Source organism: Synchiropus splendidus, chromosome 10, assembly GCF_027744825.2.
Source record: "Synchiropus splendidus isolate RoL2022-P1 chromosome 10, RoL_Sspl_1.0, whole genome shotgun sequence".
NCBI lineage: Eukaryota > Metazoa > Chordata > Actinopteri > Syngnathiformes > Callionymidae > Synchiropus > Synchiropus splendidus.
In genome coordinates, this window is record NC_071343.1 from 10,306,653 (window position 1) to 10,326,116 (window position 19,464).

The 19,464-nt window shown below is 42.2% G+C and overlaps 1 protein-coding gene across 4 annotated transcripts in view; it reads right to left on the minus strand.

Annotated features, from left to right (window-relative positions):
- kalrna (kalirin RhoGEF kinase a) overlaps nt 1–19,464 on the minus strand; it is a 94,915-nt gene that overhangs the window by 50,293 nt on the left and 25,158 nt on the right. For all 4 annotated transcript variants that reach the window (XM_053878070.1, XM_053878069.1, XM_053878067.1 and 1 more), the window contains exons 2-13: nt 14,401–14,475; nt 11,268–11,382; nt 7,491–7,683; nt 6,552–6,725; nt 6,386–6,469; nt 6,041–6,172; nt 5,094–5,216; nt 3,742–3,864; nt 3,474–3,665; nt 1,245–1,376; nt 980–1,078; nt 770–901 (exon numbers count right to left, since the gene is read on the minus strand). In XM_053878070.1, coding sequence (XP_053734045.1) covers nt 770–901; nt 980–1,078; nt 1,245–1,376; nt 3,474–3,665; nt 3,742–3,864; nt 5,094–5,216; nt 6,041–6,172; nt 6,386–6,469; nt 6,552–6,725; nt 7,491–7,683; nt 11,268–11,382; nt 14,401–14,475 — 1,574 coding nt within the window. The remainder of the gene's footprint in view (nt 1–769; nt 902–979; nt 1,079–1,244; nt 1,377–3,473; nt 3,666–3,741; nt 3,865–5,093; nt 5,217–6,040; nt 6,173–6,385; nt 6,470–6,551; nt 6,726–7,490; nt 7,684–11,267; nt 11,383–14,400; nt 14,476–19,464) is intronic.

Here is a 19,464-nt window from a genome sequence, read left to right on the forward strand (position 1 = left end):
CAGTTCGTTTTAAAAGGCGTTTGAGATCGAATTTTCTACATGGTTCCAGCTCTGACTGCTGTAGTACAGAGCAGCTTCAGAGATCTGCCAACCCGATCACCATGGGAACCGTCTCCTCTCAGGAATGCAGCAGCCGAGACCGATGAGCTTGTTATGATTGTCATTAGTTCTGCTGAGCAAGGTCAATTTGACTCACTCTTCCCTTGATCACATGTTCACACACCAGAGGAGACACGAGAACCAGCAACTGAAATATCTTAGAGGCTTCAAATTGATACTCATTTAAGGCATTTGTGTGAATGAATTGCATTTAAATAATGATAATAATTTAACTGATTTTATTGTTGATTTTATTTTTAGGTTATTAGTGTTATTATTTTATCTTATTTTTATTTTTTTATTCTCCGTGTGATGCTCTTCCTGACTGCATACCCTTTCTTGCCTCTATTGCTGCTGGAAATGTAAATTTCCTGGAGGGAGTCATCCCAAAGGGATCAATAAAGTCTAGTCTAAGTTTACCCATACGAGCAATTGACTGTTCAACACAGACTGTGTTATTGTGTCCATCGATTTAACAAAATGGAAGTTGATTAATATTTCTAAACTATGAATAATGAAATTATAATATTTTTTATAATGAAAACATTTTTTTAAATGGTCATTTTTTATTGCATCATTGCTCTAAAATATTTTTTTTCAATTTTTCTCCAGAAAAGGGAAGAAAAAAAAAGTTATTTTCACACATATTCAACAGTCGGTGTTTGTGTACCTGTTGGACGTCCTGCTGGAACACACACAGCTGGAGTCTCTGGTGCAGTCGGACCTTCCTGTGCTGCCAAATGTTCTCCAGGCGTCTCTGGTGGTGCAGGACTTCGTGGACCACGTCGAGGATACAGTGGACCTGCAGAGACGAGAATGAAATTTGAATTTATATCCGTGACAAGGCGCGTATATATCGCCTATTATGACCGACACTGACCGCTTTAGAGTAGTTGGCAGTCGCCGTCAGTGATTCAGAGTTTCCAGGACTCAGCGGTCTCTGGAGGACGTCCAGCAGAGCTTTACCATCCTGACTCACCTAGACACACACAGGTAGACTGTCAGACTGGAGGAAAACATTGTATATTACATATACAAAGCCACTTTATATTTTATAAACATCAGTAAAACATTCAGAGTCATCTAAAAAACTATGGAGGGTAAGTGTTTTGCCTCTGGACTGAGGACAGGCACCGGAGTCGTACCTCAGTGTAGGCCTGAGTGACCTGCTCATACAGACTCTGGTGGCGATGGATGGCCAGCTCCAGCTCCTGCATCTCAGTGGGCAGCCCCCCCTCACTGCAGACCTTACACCAGGCGTCCACCTCTGACAGGAACTGGGGAAACACAAACCAGAAAACTCAGCTATCACAAGAACTTTCTATTATAGTGCATCGAGCAACGTAGCTATGAGGTACCGTGTGAATCCCAGTCTGCCTGAAGAAACACAAGCCTATTTATTGCCGAACAGTTCAGAACCATTTTTGTTTCATAGGGTGCTTAAGAGTGGGCCAGGTCCGTTTGGTACACCACAAAACAGTGGGGTTCAGTACTGTTACATTTGGTGTGGTCCAGTGAGTTCTGTACCTTGCCTTCCATAGTGGAGTTCTGGAAGGAACAATAAGCCTCAGGCTGGCTCAGGATGATCCAGTCCTGTAAGGTTCAGATCTGTTTGACATGGTACAGTTGAGTCAGATTGGGTCGTGTTTACTCCAGTTCAGTTTGCCTCAGTCTAGTTCAGTACTGTACGACCAGAGACGTGCAGTTGCTAGGAGAAGAGGAGGACTTTATGGGGAACCATCGGGAAGTCATTCGGTGGCATAAACAACCTAACAAGGCAGCGAACACTGTTTACAAGCGGTTGCTAACTACCGGGATGCAAAGATTTTGCTTTGAGATTATACATTTTGTTCTGCAGTTTCGCCAACATGTGATTTGTATTTCAGCAGTGGAGGATCCTGCTGCGAGTCTGTCCTCGCCAAGTAGATCTGGTCCATCTGTCACTGCCCCTCCTTCACACTGCTTCTGGTTCCACCCTCTCCATCCTCTCCCTCTCTCGCATCCACCGTACGCTCGGCAGGCATCGAACCAGCCCTATCTGCTGCCAAGTCAACTCTCCGGAGCCATTTGATCTATTAAATATGATCAGAGTGAAAATGTTCCTCTCATATTCAAACATGCCGTTGCTTGCACAGGCACTCAGACGATACTGGACCCAAACCAAAGTCCCGCTACAGAGACCAGGATCTGGACACGGCAGCGTTTTTATGAGGAAATCCTCCATGTGCTGTTAGAGCTGGATAAATATTTGCCAGAGAAAAGCTCTTTAGAGTGAAATGTTTAGTCTGCTGCATCTATTAAAATGTCCTTATCGTATATTAGAGACTTTTCACCAGATATGAATCCCTCTGGATTATATAGTGATGTTGATTTAGCGCGCAGACTTAAACAAAGGAATGACTGTGAGATACATGGGACAGACAGTTTCTCCTGTCAATATAGTGTATTTCCCAGGTGGGTCTTTATCTTAGCTCAGACCTACATTTACGTATGCATAGCTAGAAAAGCACTGAGGCAGTGCATACCTCCACCAAGCAGTTAACTTCATAAAAAAAAAAAAAAAAATCTGTATTGATTCAGTTTCATTCTCATACGTAGGTGCCGAGTTGATCAACACTCTGAATGCTGCAATTTCATAGCTGTAAATTAAATTTCCATCGTATCCTGATCTGAAAACATAAGGTGAATCTCACACTTCTGCAAATAATATACAGTGCTGCGTGTGATAGTGACAAAATTATTTGGAAACAGAGGAGTTTCTGAGTAATAATAAGGCGCAAAATCTTGGGGCTTAATTTCTTCAGCAAACGAAAGTCTGTGTCATCACAAATTTCAGCTCAGACTCAGACCCTCGATCACACAGATGGTGTTAAACCAGCATCTACAACAGGCCTGGCCAACCTGCCACATGGGGCTCTTTCCCCAGTTTGATGCAGCTCTTCACCAAATGAGCCGCTGAACTTGCTGCGATTTAGGTCAAGTTGCTATTGAGATGATCATTTATACAGTAAATAAGATGAAAAAGTAAGAGCTATTCCAGCGAAATGTCAAAATATTGTTCAGAGACTTGTGACTTGCATTTAACTTTTGAAACATAAACAATAAACCTCGTGGGTTTTATTGGTGGCACGAGCCACATCAAAAAAACTATACAAGTGAAATAAATGGCGCGCACATTTCTATCTACACTTGATATACACTTGATATTTTGAGGAGAATCACGAAAAAATGCAACCTTGTGACACACAGGGATGTGCGTTAACCGCTATACTGCCGTTAAGTCACCTGGCCAGCTGTTCAGGTGAGCCTTGCAGTCTTGCATATTTGTAGGCTTGAGTTAGGTGAAGTATAGTGACAGTGACAGAGGCGCTCACCTGTTCAGCCTTCTGGTGGAACACAGATGACATGGCAAGGATGGTGGAGCGCTCGTCCAGAGCTGCGGCAAAGCTCTTCCAGTCCTGGTCCAACTGACTCGAGATCTGCTTGATCTGGGTGGAGGCGTAGTGACCCGCCTCAGCCAGTCGACTCGCCACCGACATGATCCTGTTGATGTTCACATAAGCGTTCTGAGGAAAGAGGGGAGCACAGTCAGATTTTTGTTGGGCCGAGTAGGAAGTGAAGCAAGATGGTCACATGCTGTACCATGGAGTTCATAGCAAAGTGGTTGTGTTGCGTCTGTAGCTCTGCGGCGTGTTGGTACGTCCGTCCGATCTCAGTGTGACTCTGCAGGAATAATTCCTTGTTGTGGCTAATCCAGTCAAACATCTGGGGGCAAAGAACACAGAGATACTGTTATTTGTGTTTCATCTGACCACTTCTAGGACATAAAAATTATTAAAATTTTAGTTGTTCTAAAACGCATACCTCAACCAGAAGCAGTTCCGAACAAAAAACAGCTTTTGTGGGTGAATAATCTTGAATCAAGAGTGTATTTAAATGCATTTTTAAAATAATATCTATAAACATTTAAAATAATAACAATAATGTTTTCAAAGTTTAAACATGTTATATGTTACTAGAGATAATATACTCAAACAAAAGTGGATGCATATCATTGTTTACGGCACCATATACACAATGACCTGACAGAAAGTGTCAAAAATAAATATCCGGGTGACACGATGGATCCAGCCGAGCTTGATATTGCTTAGCTGTGGTTACCGTGGTTACCACGGGATCTGCACAGTCATTTTTTTGCAAACCGACGCCTTGTCCGTCTTGACGTGCTGTTCTAGCGCTGAGCTGTTTCCACACTCCCGCTGCTGCCGCTCACAACGACTTTAACGTTTGTTGACTCTGTCGCTTTGACTCACTGTAAATATTTACGGCTTTTCTTCTGGAGAGGCCGGAATTGTGACGACGCCCTTCTGTCTGTGCCGGACTCGCAGCGGCGCTCGAGAAGTTCCATGGCGAAAGAGATGGATGACTTGGTCGGTGGGGGGTGATATTTAAATGTTTACTCAGTATGAGAAGTTACTTCACTGAAAGGTGGGCGTTTAAATAATAAATGCCATTAAAGAAATAGCACCTTAATGCTGTGGTCGCTCTTGAGGCTAACCTGCCTGTTTACCAGATGCTCCGTGTTCTGGCTCCTTTTTGAATTTACCATTTCGCCTCAACATGCAAGAGAGGAACTTATGACTTTATATGAAGAGTTTTATGATTGAGAAGGAAACTCTGGGGTCAGTCTGACAGGTGAAAATCGAGGCGATCCATGCTTATAGTGCCAGTAAACACTGCCAAGTCAGTAGACGTCACAACTTAGTCATAAGAAAGAGGCGTTTTTAGGGCATTACTCCAACACATCTCATGCTGTAGACTGTCGAACTTCCCTCATACGAACATAGAGATGGCATACCAAAGGAAAGTCTCATCAAAAGACTATATCAAAGTTTCACACAATTTCAGCTAAAATGTCTGCAGATTCAAAATTACAACCATAAAACCAGAGTGATTTCTATGCTTCAACTATTCGTTTTGAGGTGGCAGCTGACCTTCTCAGCGTCCTGCTCAAAGAGGCGCAGCTGGAAACACTGGTCCAGCTTCAGCTTCCTGACGTGCCACGACTGGTGCAGATGTTGTCGGGTGGAGTGAAGTTTATCCAGCAAACTGGCCACCTGTGGGAAGAAAGGACTGTCAGAAGAGGATCTGGACAAAACCAGTAATGAAAAGAAAGAAGAGATTTTTGACTTTGTGTCCGTGTCTAGTTTTCAACTCTTAAAGGTGGAACTGAGCGACAGATGAGGTGGTACCAAGGGATGGGTTTATGGGTTTAGCTGGCTAGTGATGGGCGATTGAGGCTTCATGAAACAGTGTCCTCATTTTCAGAGCTCTGTCGGTGGCACTGTTGTTCAAATCAAATATTGTTGTTCAAATCCAAAGATTTTAAAGCAGAGAGTGCCCTCTGGAGAGTTCTGACGATGAGGACACTGTTTCATGAAGCCTCACCAATCCATTCTAAATTGTCAAAAAAAAGTCTTCTGTCATTTTCTTCAGTTTCTGCGTCCTTGTCCAGACAGGTACCTGCCGCAGCTGACCAGGATGGCACACGCAGAACTCGACCACAGACTACACAGTTGTGTCTGATTCATCAATAATTTACACAGTGGCACAGCGGGTGTTTGCGCATCATCTTCCCCATAGATTTGTCGACCTAAGGAGCCACCGGCCCTTCTCATTAACAGTAATGAGGTGAGCTCACACGCCGCGGGTCTCGACTTAACGACGAAGAATCGTGTGCGAGTCAGTTATGTATAACAGCCTGGTGAGATTTTAGCGTTCACAGACTGTAATGAGGCGTAACAACATTGTTTCTGTGAGGGACGTAAAACAAGTCATCTACACTTTGGGAGCATTTCTCCTGGGCCTGAGCTCGGTTCGTTCAGTGAAAATAGATGCTTCTGTCGTGGTTGTTTAGATGGAGTCTGGGCTGGAGAGTCACCTTGGGCACCAGGCTTTGGAAATCAGCAGATCCGGAGATGCAGTTCCTCCCAGAAAAACCGTCACTCGCCCGGATTAACTGCAGCAACCGTTGACCTTCCCGGTCCAAGTCTTCCACCGGAGCCTTCAGTACCTGCAGAGCCGATATTAAGATCACACCTGATGTGTAGAGCAAAATATTCTCATGCTATTCCTACATTTAGTTCAGAATAACAAGAATATTATTGTAATATTTTTGTGGATCATTTACTGATAGACGTCACGTGTCATTATTAATTCTTTTATCATCATATCTGTAACATAAAGGACATCTAAGAATCGGACAGAAACATTTTTTTGATCACACCTTCTTTTTGAGCTGCGTGTGTTCCTCGATCAGCCTTCGAGATCCCTCCACATCAGCAGGGAAGTCTTTCTTGGACAAGAGCTCCTGTGTGCGACACAGATATTGACGTACAGTAACTGTCTATAGATCACCTGGTTAAGCTCGCAATGCACTCAGAGGAGCTTACCTGCAAGTCCTCCAGTCTAGACAGTAGGTGAACTGCGCTGGACATGAACTCTTCCAGTGAGACTCGCAGGTCCATCCACTCCTCATGGTTGTAGTCGAGCGAGCCTTCGAAATCGTCCGTCAGCTGGGATGGATCCACCAATTTAGCTAAACCCTCCACTGACACCATGCTAGTCTGCAAGGGTGAGAGAAAACAAAAGAAAATTGTTTAATGGGATTTCAGTCAGAAAGGCCACCAAAATATGAGAATATATGTAGTTAAAAAAACTGAATAATTCTAGTGCAATGAGAATCAAGACATCCAAGAATTAAATATGAAAAAAAGATCAGATAAAAGTAAATATTAAATAAATAAAGTTACAATTTAAAGTGTAAATACTTCTTCCACAGTCGCCATGTTTGTTTCGGAGTTTGTTATTGTCATAAACTTTTGACTCAGGGCTGCTCCCTCTAGTGGATATATCGGTGAACAGCAATAGCAAAGAAGACATGAAAGCATGTATCAATAACAGTAATGCCGTCTGGAAAGGACGGGTAAATATTCACACTTAAAGGAAGCATAAATGTACCTTTAAGCTACATTATTGTAGCAATGTTTGTGAGCGTGCTCAGTTATCCGGGTGATCACACAGCAAAGGTTTGAATCAGGTCAACCGGACTAGTAATAGTCAAAGAAAAATTTTTGTAGCTATTTATACAAAGTTTAATTAAATATTAAAACAGCAATTTCAGGTTTGAAAATTTAATAGTGCATAAAATAAAGTAATATAATTATTATTTTTTAAGCAAGAGAATATTAATAAATGTTGAGTGTGGAAAAATGATGCACAGTATTAAAGAAAGAAACTTTAAGTCTAAAATAAACATCAATTTTTGTCTCTATCTGACAAGACAGAGGTGTAGTGGTCCAGGGGCTCCAGTTCTTGACAGACACACAGACCTCAAAGGAAAACTTGGCGCTTCCAAAGTTGGTCTTCTGCTTCTGCCAGAAGTTGTCTGGTTTGATGATGAGCGCGACGCAGATCTCGGCCGGGAAGAACTCCTGCAGTGTCTTCAGCAGAGGTTTGATCAGCTCCCACTTGGAGCCGCGCATGTCGATGATGACGGTGAAGCCCCGTTTGCACACATCCTCGCTGCAGACACACGAGAGATGGAAACACATCTTGAGTTTTTCTGACAAAATGACTGGATGTAAAGTACAAAAACACAACAAAACAGTGGCATCACAAATATATTTAATAGTTCAGTTACAAGTCGATCAACCAAAGAGTCAAGTTCATCACTGTCACACATGTAGTCGATCAGGATATATTTAGACTTGTAATGGAAGCTGAAGCAGGCACATCTTCACAGACGCACACAAACTGGAACACATACTCATGATTCAAAAAGAATCAAATACATATATACAATACAAAAACGTGGGGAAAAATTTTGAGCGAACTCACACATGCATATGCATATGCAAATACAGACACTAAGAAAGTGGAGTTGCCAAGGCTCACGCTCATGTGATTGGTGAGTAAAAATACACACAGGTTACTTCACCAAACACACAAACGCATGTCAGCTGTTCCTGCACACTCAACAGCAACACATCCATTACAAGCTTCCCTGAGGAGGCACAACTGAGTCGCCATGGAAACAGCAGTTTGATTAGCAGTAGGAGGCCAAGCGGATAAAAATAAAGAATTTGGCCAAGTTTGGTTCGCTGTGTTCTCATCAGCCAGGTATGTGTACAAACAAATGAGTCCCTGTGGTTTCACATTGGTCCACAGTTGTTGGAGCATTGGTGGAGACAGGCCTGGTACTTGACAAAGAGCGTGACTCATTGCTTGTGGCGTTCACCGGTGTCCCGGAAAAAGTTCCCTAAATGGAACCAGCAACCCGACAATAGCAGCGTTTATGACTTTTAAGTGTCAAGGAAATTACCATCTTAGAGGTAAGTGTCGCTGACATCATCGGGATTAGAAAAGCAGAGCCAAAGAAATAATGGAATGTCAGCACAAAACCATAATTCCACAGTTTCCCACTGATATTACTGAATTTAAAATGACTTTTAAAGTGATAGGAATCCTCTGCTCCACAACCGTAAAAACTAAAATTAGTCAGTCGGTGTCTTCAACTGTGAACGCACCATAAATACATGAGTAGATTTGTAACTTTCTAATTCGTCAATGAGCTCAGACACCAGCAGACGTCTGGTGTCTGGCCTCCGCTGTAAGTGTCAATGAAAGACGCTGTGGAGCACAAACACTGAAGCTTTCATGCTGATGCAAATCAAACGCTGTTCTGCGTCTGCTGCTGCCGCCAAGAAGAAAGGAGCGTTTGATTCCACGCAGGGACAGCATTGAAGTACTTCACACACACTTGATCTGCCCTTTGTGGAGCCAATTGCTTTTGATTCCCTCACTCAAGTGTGCAGAGAGAATAATAAACAAGCGCTACAATAATATGGATTAAAAACTCATAATTCACTGCTGATGTCATCACAATATTTCTATACATTTAAAAACAGACCTTCCACTTTGATGCATACTGCAGTTACCGCACATAATTGTATTTGAAGCACTTTGCCACCTTCTAGTGGCTGTAAGGTGTAATAAATTTGGTTGACTTACGCACAAGTGTTGGCCCTGCTCAGGTTATTCCCACAGAACCTGCCACACCTTGCAAACTAGCATCGATCCAGTCACCTGTACAACCTCGCCAACAAGCAGGCTTTTAGCTAGGAGGGCGTCTGGGCGTTTGCAAAACGTGAATAAGTGGACGCTCAATTCTCGACCATACCTTGGCCGCCAGATTACACTGGTATATGGCGGCATCTGGCGGCCATGCTATGGTCAAGAATCGGGCGTCCATTGAAGACTGCCATCTCTAGGCTTGTCCTCAGAACTGGAAGTTTTCTTTCTCCAGCTCCACCAATGACGTCACGTGACGTTGGAATTCCTGGTCAGAAAGTGGAACAATTGTCACCACCCAAGGTTTGCAACCCAAGATGGCGTCCCCGAATGTAAACAGGACGAAGAAGTAAGGAAAAAATGGAATTGACCAAAGTCCACAAACACATTCTGCACATTTGTATTACCCCTTCACCTCTTCATTGACTGACAGGTGTCACATTCCCACAGCAAGAGCGCAGTTGTAACGAAAACTCAGCTCACGGTTCGGACAAATGTAAAGTTTCTATCAGCCCGATGGGGGAAGATGATCTGCAGTAAGTCTTCCTCCAACAGTGTAAATGCAAACAGCTAAGTGTTGACGTTTGCAACAGCCGATCATGATGGCGCCATAATATTGTTAAAGACAAATCAGACCACAGCTTCACTACTATTCAGCAATGGCACTTCTCTCACACAGACCATTCGAATGCTCAGCCGTCTTTTCGACATCTTCTCATCCAACTGTATGATGGAGAACTAAAATTATTAAAGATGACTAAATAATAGATTTTGTTTCTATAAAATTTACATGAGCAGTTATTCCGCGATCTGAATGAATATATTCTGATCCAAACTTCCCTCACTACATGATGCAGAATGATACGACTCAGATGCGAGTGCTCATGCATCAAACATTTAATGGCAACTGAACTGCTCTGACAGGCGGAGTGTTGTCAAACTCAGTGAAAATAGGCCGAAGCGTAGAAGAGACTCCTCCGCTGTGCTGCTTTCTCTGTACATTTGCGAACCAACCACAATTTGTAACCTAGCAACAAGTCAGAGGGAAAACATATTTCATTATTCCTTTTGTTTTTGTCCATCCATCCATCCTCAACCGTTTATCTGTTGCCGAGTCGCGGAGGCAGTAGCTTCAAAACGTCGCGTCAAACACCCCTCTCAGGGGTAACATCAACCAGCTCTGACTGGGGGATCCGAGACGCTTCCAGGCCGGTGAAGAGATAGAATCCCTTCACCTGGTCCTGGGTAAGCCCCTTGGTCTCCTCCCAGCTGCCCGTGCCTGAAACACCTGCAAAGGGAGGCGTTCCGGAAGGCATCCTCATGAGATGCCCAAACCTCCTCAACTGACTCCTTTCAACGCGGAGAAGCAGCAGCCATTCTCAGTCATGAAAGAATGTTTAGTTTTTGTAGTTTTGCATTATTTATCATCAACACCAGACAGAAATCCGCCCAGACTCTGGGAGACAATCCGATCATGGTTGTCAATAGACATGATCACATCATAATCCGCATGTTATCTACCTAAGCGAGCTTTCATTACATCAGAACTACTTACATACAGCTGCACACTGCATACTTTAGTTGGGAATATTATAATACCATGGTGGGGCATCAAGTCAAAAGAAAGAAGGGCCTTAATATGATTTTTTTTGTTATTATTATTTACACTAAAGTAACATGAACAAAATGAAAAAAAAAAGTTCTAACGTTCTAACGTAACGTTCTAAGTGAATATATCAACGTTTTTTTATTATATATTATAATATGAGTTATGAGTTATTTACATACATGTTATTTAAATACAATTAAAAATGTAAATACAAACTGAATTTATTTTGAGGGAAAAGGCGCATTTTTTTTATCAAGCTGAAGAATGATTTTTTTGTTATCAGTCAGAAGCATTTCTACATGGTCAGTTTTGTAGTTCTACTCTGATCTCTTGAGGGTCACATAAATATCGTAGAAGGGTCCCATGTGTCAACCCAGGTTTGTCTTCGACCACCCCAGCATGTGTTAGCATGTGTGTGTGTGTTCACCTGGGAACAGTAGACAGGTAGGTCACCAGCCTCCTCAGGTCCTCCTGCTTTATTCGGTCGTGGTTGCTTCTGGCAGGGAAAGTCAAAATGGGTCCACCTCTCTTGTCTCGCCCTCCTGCACACAAACACGATCTCAGATACAAACATCCAAATAATAACCGCCCGAGAGTCGGACCCCACACAGGAGCTTATTTATCCCGGGATGACAACTGCGTAGAAAGAGCTCACCTGTCTGATTGCATAAGTCAATACTGACTGTTCCGCGGGCAAAAATGTGCCACCGAGTGTTTACAGACATGGCGTTGCCTCCTGCTGATGTCTGATGCTGCAGGTTTTTAATAAACTCAGAGGAAAGACTCCTGCAAACAGCTGAAGGCGACGAGGAACACCCAGTCTGTCGTGAGGAGCCAAATGACTTTCTTTTTCTGAACACGCAAACGCCAAGAATAAATAAGACTCTTTTATTTATTAAACATCACTTCAGTCTCCAACCTGGAAGATCACGGACTTCAGGGATTTAACATCCTCCAAGCACTGATGAGCTGGTGAGGTTTCATGAAACAGTGTCCTCAGTTTAGGTACAAGAAGGTGGCGCTATTGGTTCAAAAGTGGTGAAAGCTCTCATTGAAATGGTATTTGGAAGCCAAATATTTTACAGGAAAGAGTGCCATCTAGTGGGCTGTTAAATGAGGATGCCGTTTTATGAAGCCTCACCAGCCCATCACTCCCTCCAAGGCTGTTTTGAATTTAAAAACTTCAATAATTGAAGAAATGATGGAAGCTACCGATGAATAAGCATAACAGATGGATTGGAATGTGATGTACATAATCTTTCATCCACTTCTTCCCTCTGATATCTCTGTCGATCTGAATGCTAATTCGGAGGCTTCACTTTCTTCCCTCTTCTCTGCAGAAGCCGTCTGAAGCGCCGACTGGCCCTTGTGATTGATGAAGTGAGTGGAGATTTTCGGGTGAGATTAATGTAAGAAACACAGACCACACTGTTTATATGCCGACAGCAGAGATTAGACAGGGGTGGGAGGTATGAGGGGGGCTCTTAACCTGAATATTTCAGCTAGATTCTCACACTCCGGCACATTCTCCGACCATCTTTGGACAGATAGGTTTACGGGGTGTACAAGGACAGGCCCAAGGTGGCCAGGACCAACCCAACTATCTGATCCTAACAGCATTTACTTTTCCAGGAGCTGAAAATCCCGTTTTAAAATCCCTTAACTGGTGCAGATTTTTCAAAACTGTTTGGACCTTGTATGAGATTGATGCGACAACTAAGTCCTTTGTCTATTTCCACTGCCACAAGACAAAGCCTACAATTGTATTGAAACATTTATGAACCCATTCCAATAGAAGCTTTGAACTTTTGTCTCAAAACAAATCTTCCCATATTACCTCGTAAAACCACAGAGTCATCTGAAGTTCATAGAAATTGATGTTTTAACCCGACTGGACGTTCAGGTCCATTAATGCTCATGTTCTTCTAATCAAAACCCCATCATTGAAATGTTTTTGAAACAGAATCTTGTGTCTCAGGCTTACAGAGTCGGCTGACAAATGGAAAGTGTTAATGAACAAAGCATGTCTCAAAGATATTTCACTGACTGAACCCAACGGAGCATGGCATTTGTTAACACTCGGTCCATGTCAGTCTATAAGCTGAAGATGAACATTAATTTATCGTCAGGAAGATAAAGATATGCATGACATGGTTCGGCTGTTAGAGCTAGTGTCTTTTGTTTTAATGGCCCGGATGCTAGTTGACTAACTGGAACTCTATTATCTGGAAAACTAACAATTCCTTTACCAATAAATTTGATCGATTGCTAGTTGTATGAGACCAATACACACTTCAAAGATATGGAGCTAAGTGTGTTACTGTGTCAATGAGCCCAAGATTTGAGGGTCTAGATGTCACTACAAGTGCGGCACGGTGACACACAAGTTATTGATTTCTGAGTCAACGCTTATAGTTCGTTCCAGTTGTGCTCAGAACTGGTAATGTCAGGAGGAAGGTGAGAGAATTCCCACCATCCCAAGCACACAATCCAAGATGGCTTCCCGAAACATAAACAGGAAGTAAAAGTTTTGAATCAATTAAATCAGCCGTGAGAAAGAAACACATTCTGTGAATATGGGTTTCCTCCTCATCCTGCGAGTTTTCAAGTCGCAAACAAAGCACGTATATCCAGACAAGAGATTAGCTTCAGTGGACGTAACTATCTTCACACTGTGACGTCATTTACATCACTGACTTCCCACTGCTGAGGTAACTGGAACACAGCTGGCGTTGTTTGACAATGATCAAAACAACACCTCAAAAGAAGTAATTTTACGTCTTTGTCATGTTTGTCTTCCATAAAGATTCCATTTCACCCGTTTCAAGCTACGATGTCCTCATCGCCCTGATGCCGTCCTTATCAACCACAGCTGTGTTACAACCACAACAGCGACATTTTTTTGTTGTTGCATAAGAGGAGCCTAAGACGAGTAGAATCAGAAGAAGCTGAACAGTAAATCACAGTGATCCTCAGAAATGTTCTCCGAGTGTCACCATCCCAACTATTGATATATTGAAGTGGCAAAGCATTCCGGCTGTTAGCTTCCCTCCCTCAGGATTAACAGACCTTCTAAAACAGGACACTGAAAAGCAAAATCATGTTGCTGAGGTGGTGTACTCCCACTTGGACCAGGCGTCACCGACCGGACATGAGAAGGGTCAACACAGCCGACCGCAAGTTCATCAGCTGAGGTTAAAGATAACAAAACAGGACATTCCTGCAGCTGAGAATGAAGCTGTGAACAAATAAACAAGCACTGCAAACCAACAACGTCCCAGATAAATATGACATTGTTCTGTGTCATTGAAAAGGAACTGCCCAACCGAGCTTGTGGGACTCAGTTGAAGCTGTAATTTTGGTGAAATATTTCTCAGTATCATGATCAAGATGGGGGTAAGGGTATGATTTTGGGTGGTTGATAAGCTCAAAACATCTGGAATGTGTGTCCTCAAACTAAGCACCATCAGTGAAGACATGCTCCCCACATGGACATGCCTGTTCTGTTTCTTTGATCTCTGTCAGCACAAGTTAGACCATCCACCATTATTGACACTCACCTGACACGAAAGCCACTTTCTCTTTCAGCACCGGAAGAACATCAGAAGCATTGAGGCCTTCAGTCCTAAGAGACCCTGGAACAAGAGGCGGAAGATACACATTAGAACCTTTGTGAACAAAAGTTAACAGGCCAGGACCCGGACATCATTCGGATCAGGGGAACTTATGTGGATCTAGTGAGGAACCTCAGCAGCGTGAGGACAAGCAGTTCATCACATCTAACAGCAAGGATATGAAGACAGCATCCATCATGTGTGAGCACCTTGTCCACAACTTCTACTACGCCTACTCATTTCGGAAGCCCAAACAAAACCCTTCCGTCAGCAGACTGGAGCCATTAATCTTTAACAGGATGTCTCTTGATTCGCTGTCTCAGGCTTCAGCCCTGACTGTGGAAGAAAAGCTCAAATGTTCGCATCCCACTGAGACAACTGCGAGTCCAAGAACATCCCGCCGCGAGGACTCCACAAATCTATCAGAGGACAAACACAGAGACACCTGTTCTGGCTGGATCAGAGCCCTGGTTTTCAAAGCTCCTGGTGCCGGCCCACACCAGAGGAACAGGTTGATGAGGTGAGGGTTCTCATTTAGCCGGATTGTAGAAACACATGGTGTACAGTCATAAAACTGAAACTCAAAAGTGCACAGTTTTCACAACTGGCAGCCAGACATCATGTTGCCCAAAGACCACATGCAGCTCTGACCAAAACCAAACAAGTACATAAATATAACCGATATGTAAGTGTGTTAATGATATCATTCATTTTTCTTAAAATTACTCATTCCTTTTTAATGGGCATTTCTTCTACAAATTTACAATACAATTTAATTCATTCTTTTTACATGTATTGTCATACATTTTCTGTTTTGGCTGAATATTTATTTCCTATATAACCTTTAAAAAAAAATTTAAATATTCCCCCTACTACATAATGACTTATTATCAACTAGAATAATAAATAACAACAATAATTACAATAACGATCATAATAATTGCAATATCTGAGACTGAAATTATTTTACTTTAGTTTAATTTTTAAATTTTGTATTAATTACATGGTTCACCGCATTTAATGCATGTTAATTCTTTTGTGTGGCACGTATAGCTTTTTGGGAAAATTGGAGTTATGAAATTAGCTTCTGCTGTTTTTACATTGAGTGATGGAATATTTTTCAGAAATGACATTCGTACGTCGCCTAAATAATATTATTGCATTACTTCTTTCTTCGCAACTGCTCCCAAGGTCTACATGAAGAACAAAGCAGTTGGAAAGCGAGGCAACAGAGAGTTGTCCATCACAGCACTTGACATTTATTTTCATTTCAAAAGCCACTGGTAATTTAGTGTTCTTTAACAGCCAGATGCTTCTGCAGTCACACACACTCTTACCAGCCTTCATATAAAAGTAAATGACAATCAAGAGGCGGGAACATTAAACAAAAAAAAATATCAGTCTCAGCGCAACAATCTTGGCTGGTGTTTCAATTTCGGAATCAAACGAAGACAGAAGTGGAGGACGAGGATGAAAGAGAGCGATGGAGCGGAGAAAAAAGGAGAAAAGGCAGGCCAGCATGTCTTTTGATCTTTCCTTTGAGATTTCCCACTGGAGCCTTCAGACGATTTTATTTCACTTCATCTTGATTTAGCAACATGTTCGCTTTCAACGACAGACCAAGGGATCATTTAATCTCTCTCCGCAGCACATCTCTATGATCGGGAGTTGGAAAAAGAGAGCTGTTTACTCATTGGGGGGAAATGATGGCTGCACAGATCAAAGGACAAATTCCACATTCCATGTCATCAGGTTAGTCCTACTATATATTTTGTATCTTAAATCGCAGAAACCTGTACATGAGTGGAAAGACTCCTGAATATTTGCTCTGTATTTGTACTTACGAATACTGCTTCAATATGATTTTTTTGTTGTTTTATACATTTATTTCTAAGTAATTTCATTTATTAATCAATGGTTTATTTGTTAATAAGTTAAGCATTATTTCTAAAACAGACATTTTACCCTTGTAATTTTGGCAGTAGCTCGCTGGCACAACCTAGTAGAAACCAAGGAAGCAGTCAGCCAAGCTCTGCAGGGTGAGTCAGCAAACTTCATCCGCATGGTACTACAGAAAAAAAATTGAGATATTTCACTGCGTAAACATTACACTATTAGTAAAGGCAATATGAACATATCTAATTCAAAACATCAGGTCGCAATGTGTGATTATTCTTCCTGAAGAAATATTATATTGTTGAAAGATATTATACATATACATAACAGTCAGATGACTTGAGATGATATGAAATAATATAATATTTTTATAATGTCATGGAATTTTTTGGTTCCCTCTTTCCTTTATCTCAATAACCTCTCACCAAAATATAATGTGGCCCCTTAGGAAATGTAGTTCCCCACCACTGCTGGCTAGAGAATCTCATCTTCAGGCAGTGATCTGCTTGGTCTCTAATGATTTTTGAATTCTCTCTAAATCATAAACTTTGGACAAGATATAATCGTTGGAAAGTCAGATCATGTCAGCAGCAACAGGAGGCATAAGTGAGCAATTGATTCAATGAATCTGTAACAGGGAGAAACTTTCACAATAAGAGGGGGATTGTGTGTTGAACTGCTGGTTGGATCTCCATCTGCTACAATGGTCACAGTGATGTTACAGAACTCATGAGGACAGAGAAGTGCTGGTCAACACTCCTGCCAATCGGATCACACAATGAAACTTTCCGCACCTTTTCAATCTCCGAAACGGTTTATTATTTTCACAAGGTTACATGTCGTTTTATTACTTCCTGGCGTCGGGAGTAGGATTTTCCTGCGGCAACACCGCTTCTCTTGCTGCTGTGTCCGGAGTGTGTACCGCTGTCGGGCAACCACAGAATCTTTTACCCAGCAATAACAGTTGTGGAATCATTCTTACGCCACGCTGATTTAAACCTGCAGATTATCAAAGAAATACCTCATATTCATGTTTTACATCAGAGACTCAATTAAAATGTCACTTCAGTCTCCAAATGTCATCATTTCAAAATACAGATTCAAGCTTGAAGAATGAGAAAATGACGTTAAAGAAACAGAGACTTGAAGGTTATTGGTGGTTCCCACTGGGTGAACTCATGTACCTCCACTGAAAAGATCTAGCAGACACTGCTATATTTTAACCTACCAGCATTTAAAGGGATTAGGTTTTGGTTTTAATAACGTGGGCATGAGGGACCTCAGGTGCAAACACGGGTCTATGAGTTGCAGGTTATCGCTAACAATTTCCATGTCAAAGTTGATCTAAAGGGTCATGGGAAGTTTCATTCGACACATACACACATACCAATACACACACAGGGTATGCTAAACCATGACACGCAGCCCTGCTGAAACCATTAGACGCACCCCCCCACCCACCTACGAGCACATGACCTTGTACAACCAGCACACACTGTATGAACTCAATCACGATCCAGGGGCCACGACTGTCTTTTTTTTTCATGATGCAAATCCGTTCTGCTTAAACCTCCGCTCACGTTGGATTAGATAAAGAGAGAGATAAAAGATTTCCGACCAACATTGAAGGTGACACGGACGGCGCCGCTCCCGCCTCAATCATCAGTCCAGGATGAGTCATTGTTGGACTGTGAGTGGATATATAGCCGTGATTTATCACAGAAGTGCTGCTTGGTACCTGAATTGGGCAAAGTGCAGCCAAAATTTGGAAAGTCATCTGTGCCAGTGACAATTTATGCTTGAATCATAAAGCAAGTAGATTTCAAATTAAACTGAGTGTCTTTATCTGGTATTTAAGTTCAAACTCTTCAATAAAAAAACACTTTTCACTCAATGGCATAAAACTTTGGATGGCTGTATTGCAGTTACTACAGTGAGATAGCAAAGGTATAAGCTGGTGGAGGCTATGGCGAGGACAAGAGGTTTCCATAGGAGGAAGGCTGAAGCCTTGATCGTCGATAGTCGGTGAACGTATGTAGGGTCACCACCTGCAAACTTGGTAATGAGCCATGTTGTGACGTAACCAGGAAGTGTCAAACTGCTACCGTTGCTACTGAATTCCTGAAAAATTGGGGGACTTCACTCCCACATATTTTTTGTGGAGATCCTCACCAGAAGCAGGTGATTCCCTCCCGCACCTACTTCAGCCAGGCTGCTTTTAAATGGCACTATTTAAATGGCACTTTCAGCTGTGCATCCATGTTTCTTTTAAAAACTCAAACAGCTTTTTAACTCATAATTCTTTTGTCCCATACATTTGATTTTAGTAAAGTTTACATAATGTGAATATTGCTGAATCAAAGATTCTGAATCAAATTGTAACTGCCCAATGTGAACATACGATCATCTCCTTCACAGGATGAACTCAATATGAAAGTCAACTCTGAGGCAGTATAGAATCGATTGGGTCAACTCTTGGATGGCGCTTACACTGTGTCATTCATCTGTAGGGGAAACACCTGGTTCAGGTTAGCCTCAGGACAGGGCCACCTCCCAGCGAGAGTTAACTTTTGATCAAGTCACACCAACTTGATCAGATAATATTTGGGTGACGCGTGAGAGGTCACTCATGGATAGGATTTGGCCCAACTTGCTCAGGACTGTTCCCCACCTTGACCATGTCGTTCAAATATTGGGTCCGGTATCTCCTCAACCCGAACTGAAATATCCCAGATTGTGCTGGAGGGAGCTATTCCTGGACTTGATGTTCACCATCATCTAAACCAGGGGCTCTTAACCTTTTCGATCTCTGGGCCCACCTTTTCCTGAACAAATGGACCTGGGACCCATTCAAGTAACAGAACTGAGTCATGACTCTTGATTTCATTTGTGATCAACAACCATATTGAATCTACTTACACGTAAACAAACCAAAACCTTGTGAAATTACATGAAACCATGCGATCATCGCTAAGATATTTATTTGTCATCGAAAAGTTCAACCAGCAGCAGAACCAGGTGCAAGACGCGAACTGTTGAGAAAATTGGAAAAACTGAATAATATTCTGAATAAAATAAATACAATAAACCATGTCTAAATATCACCTTCACCTT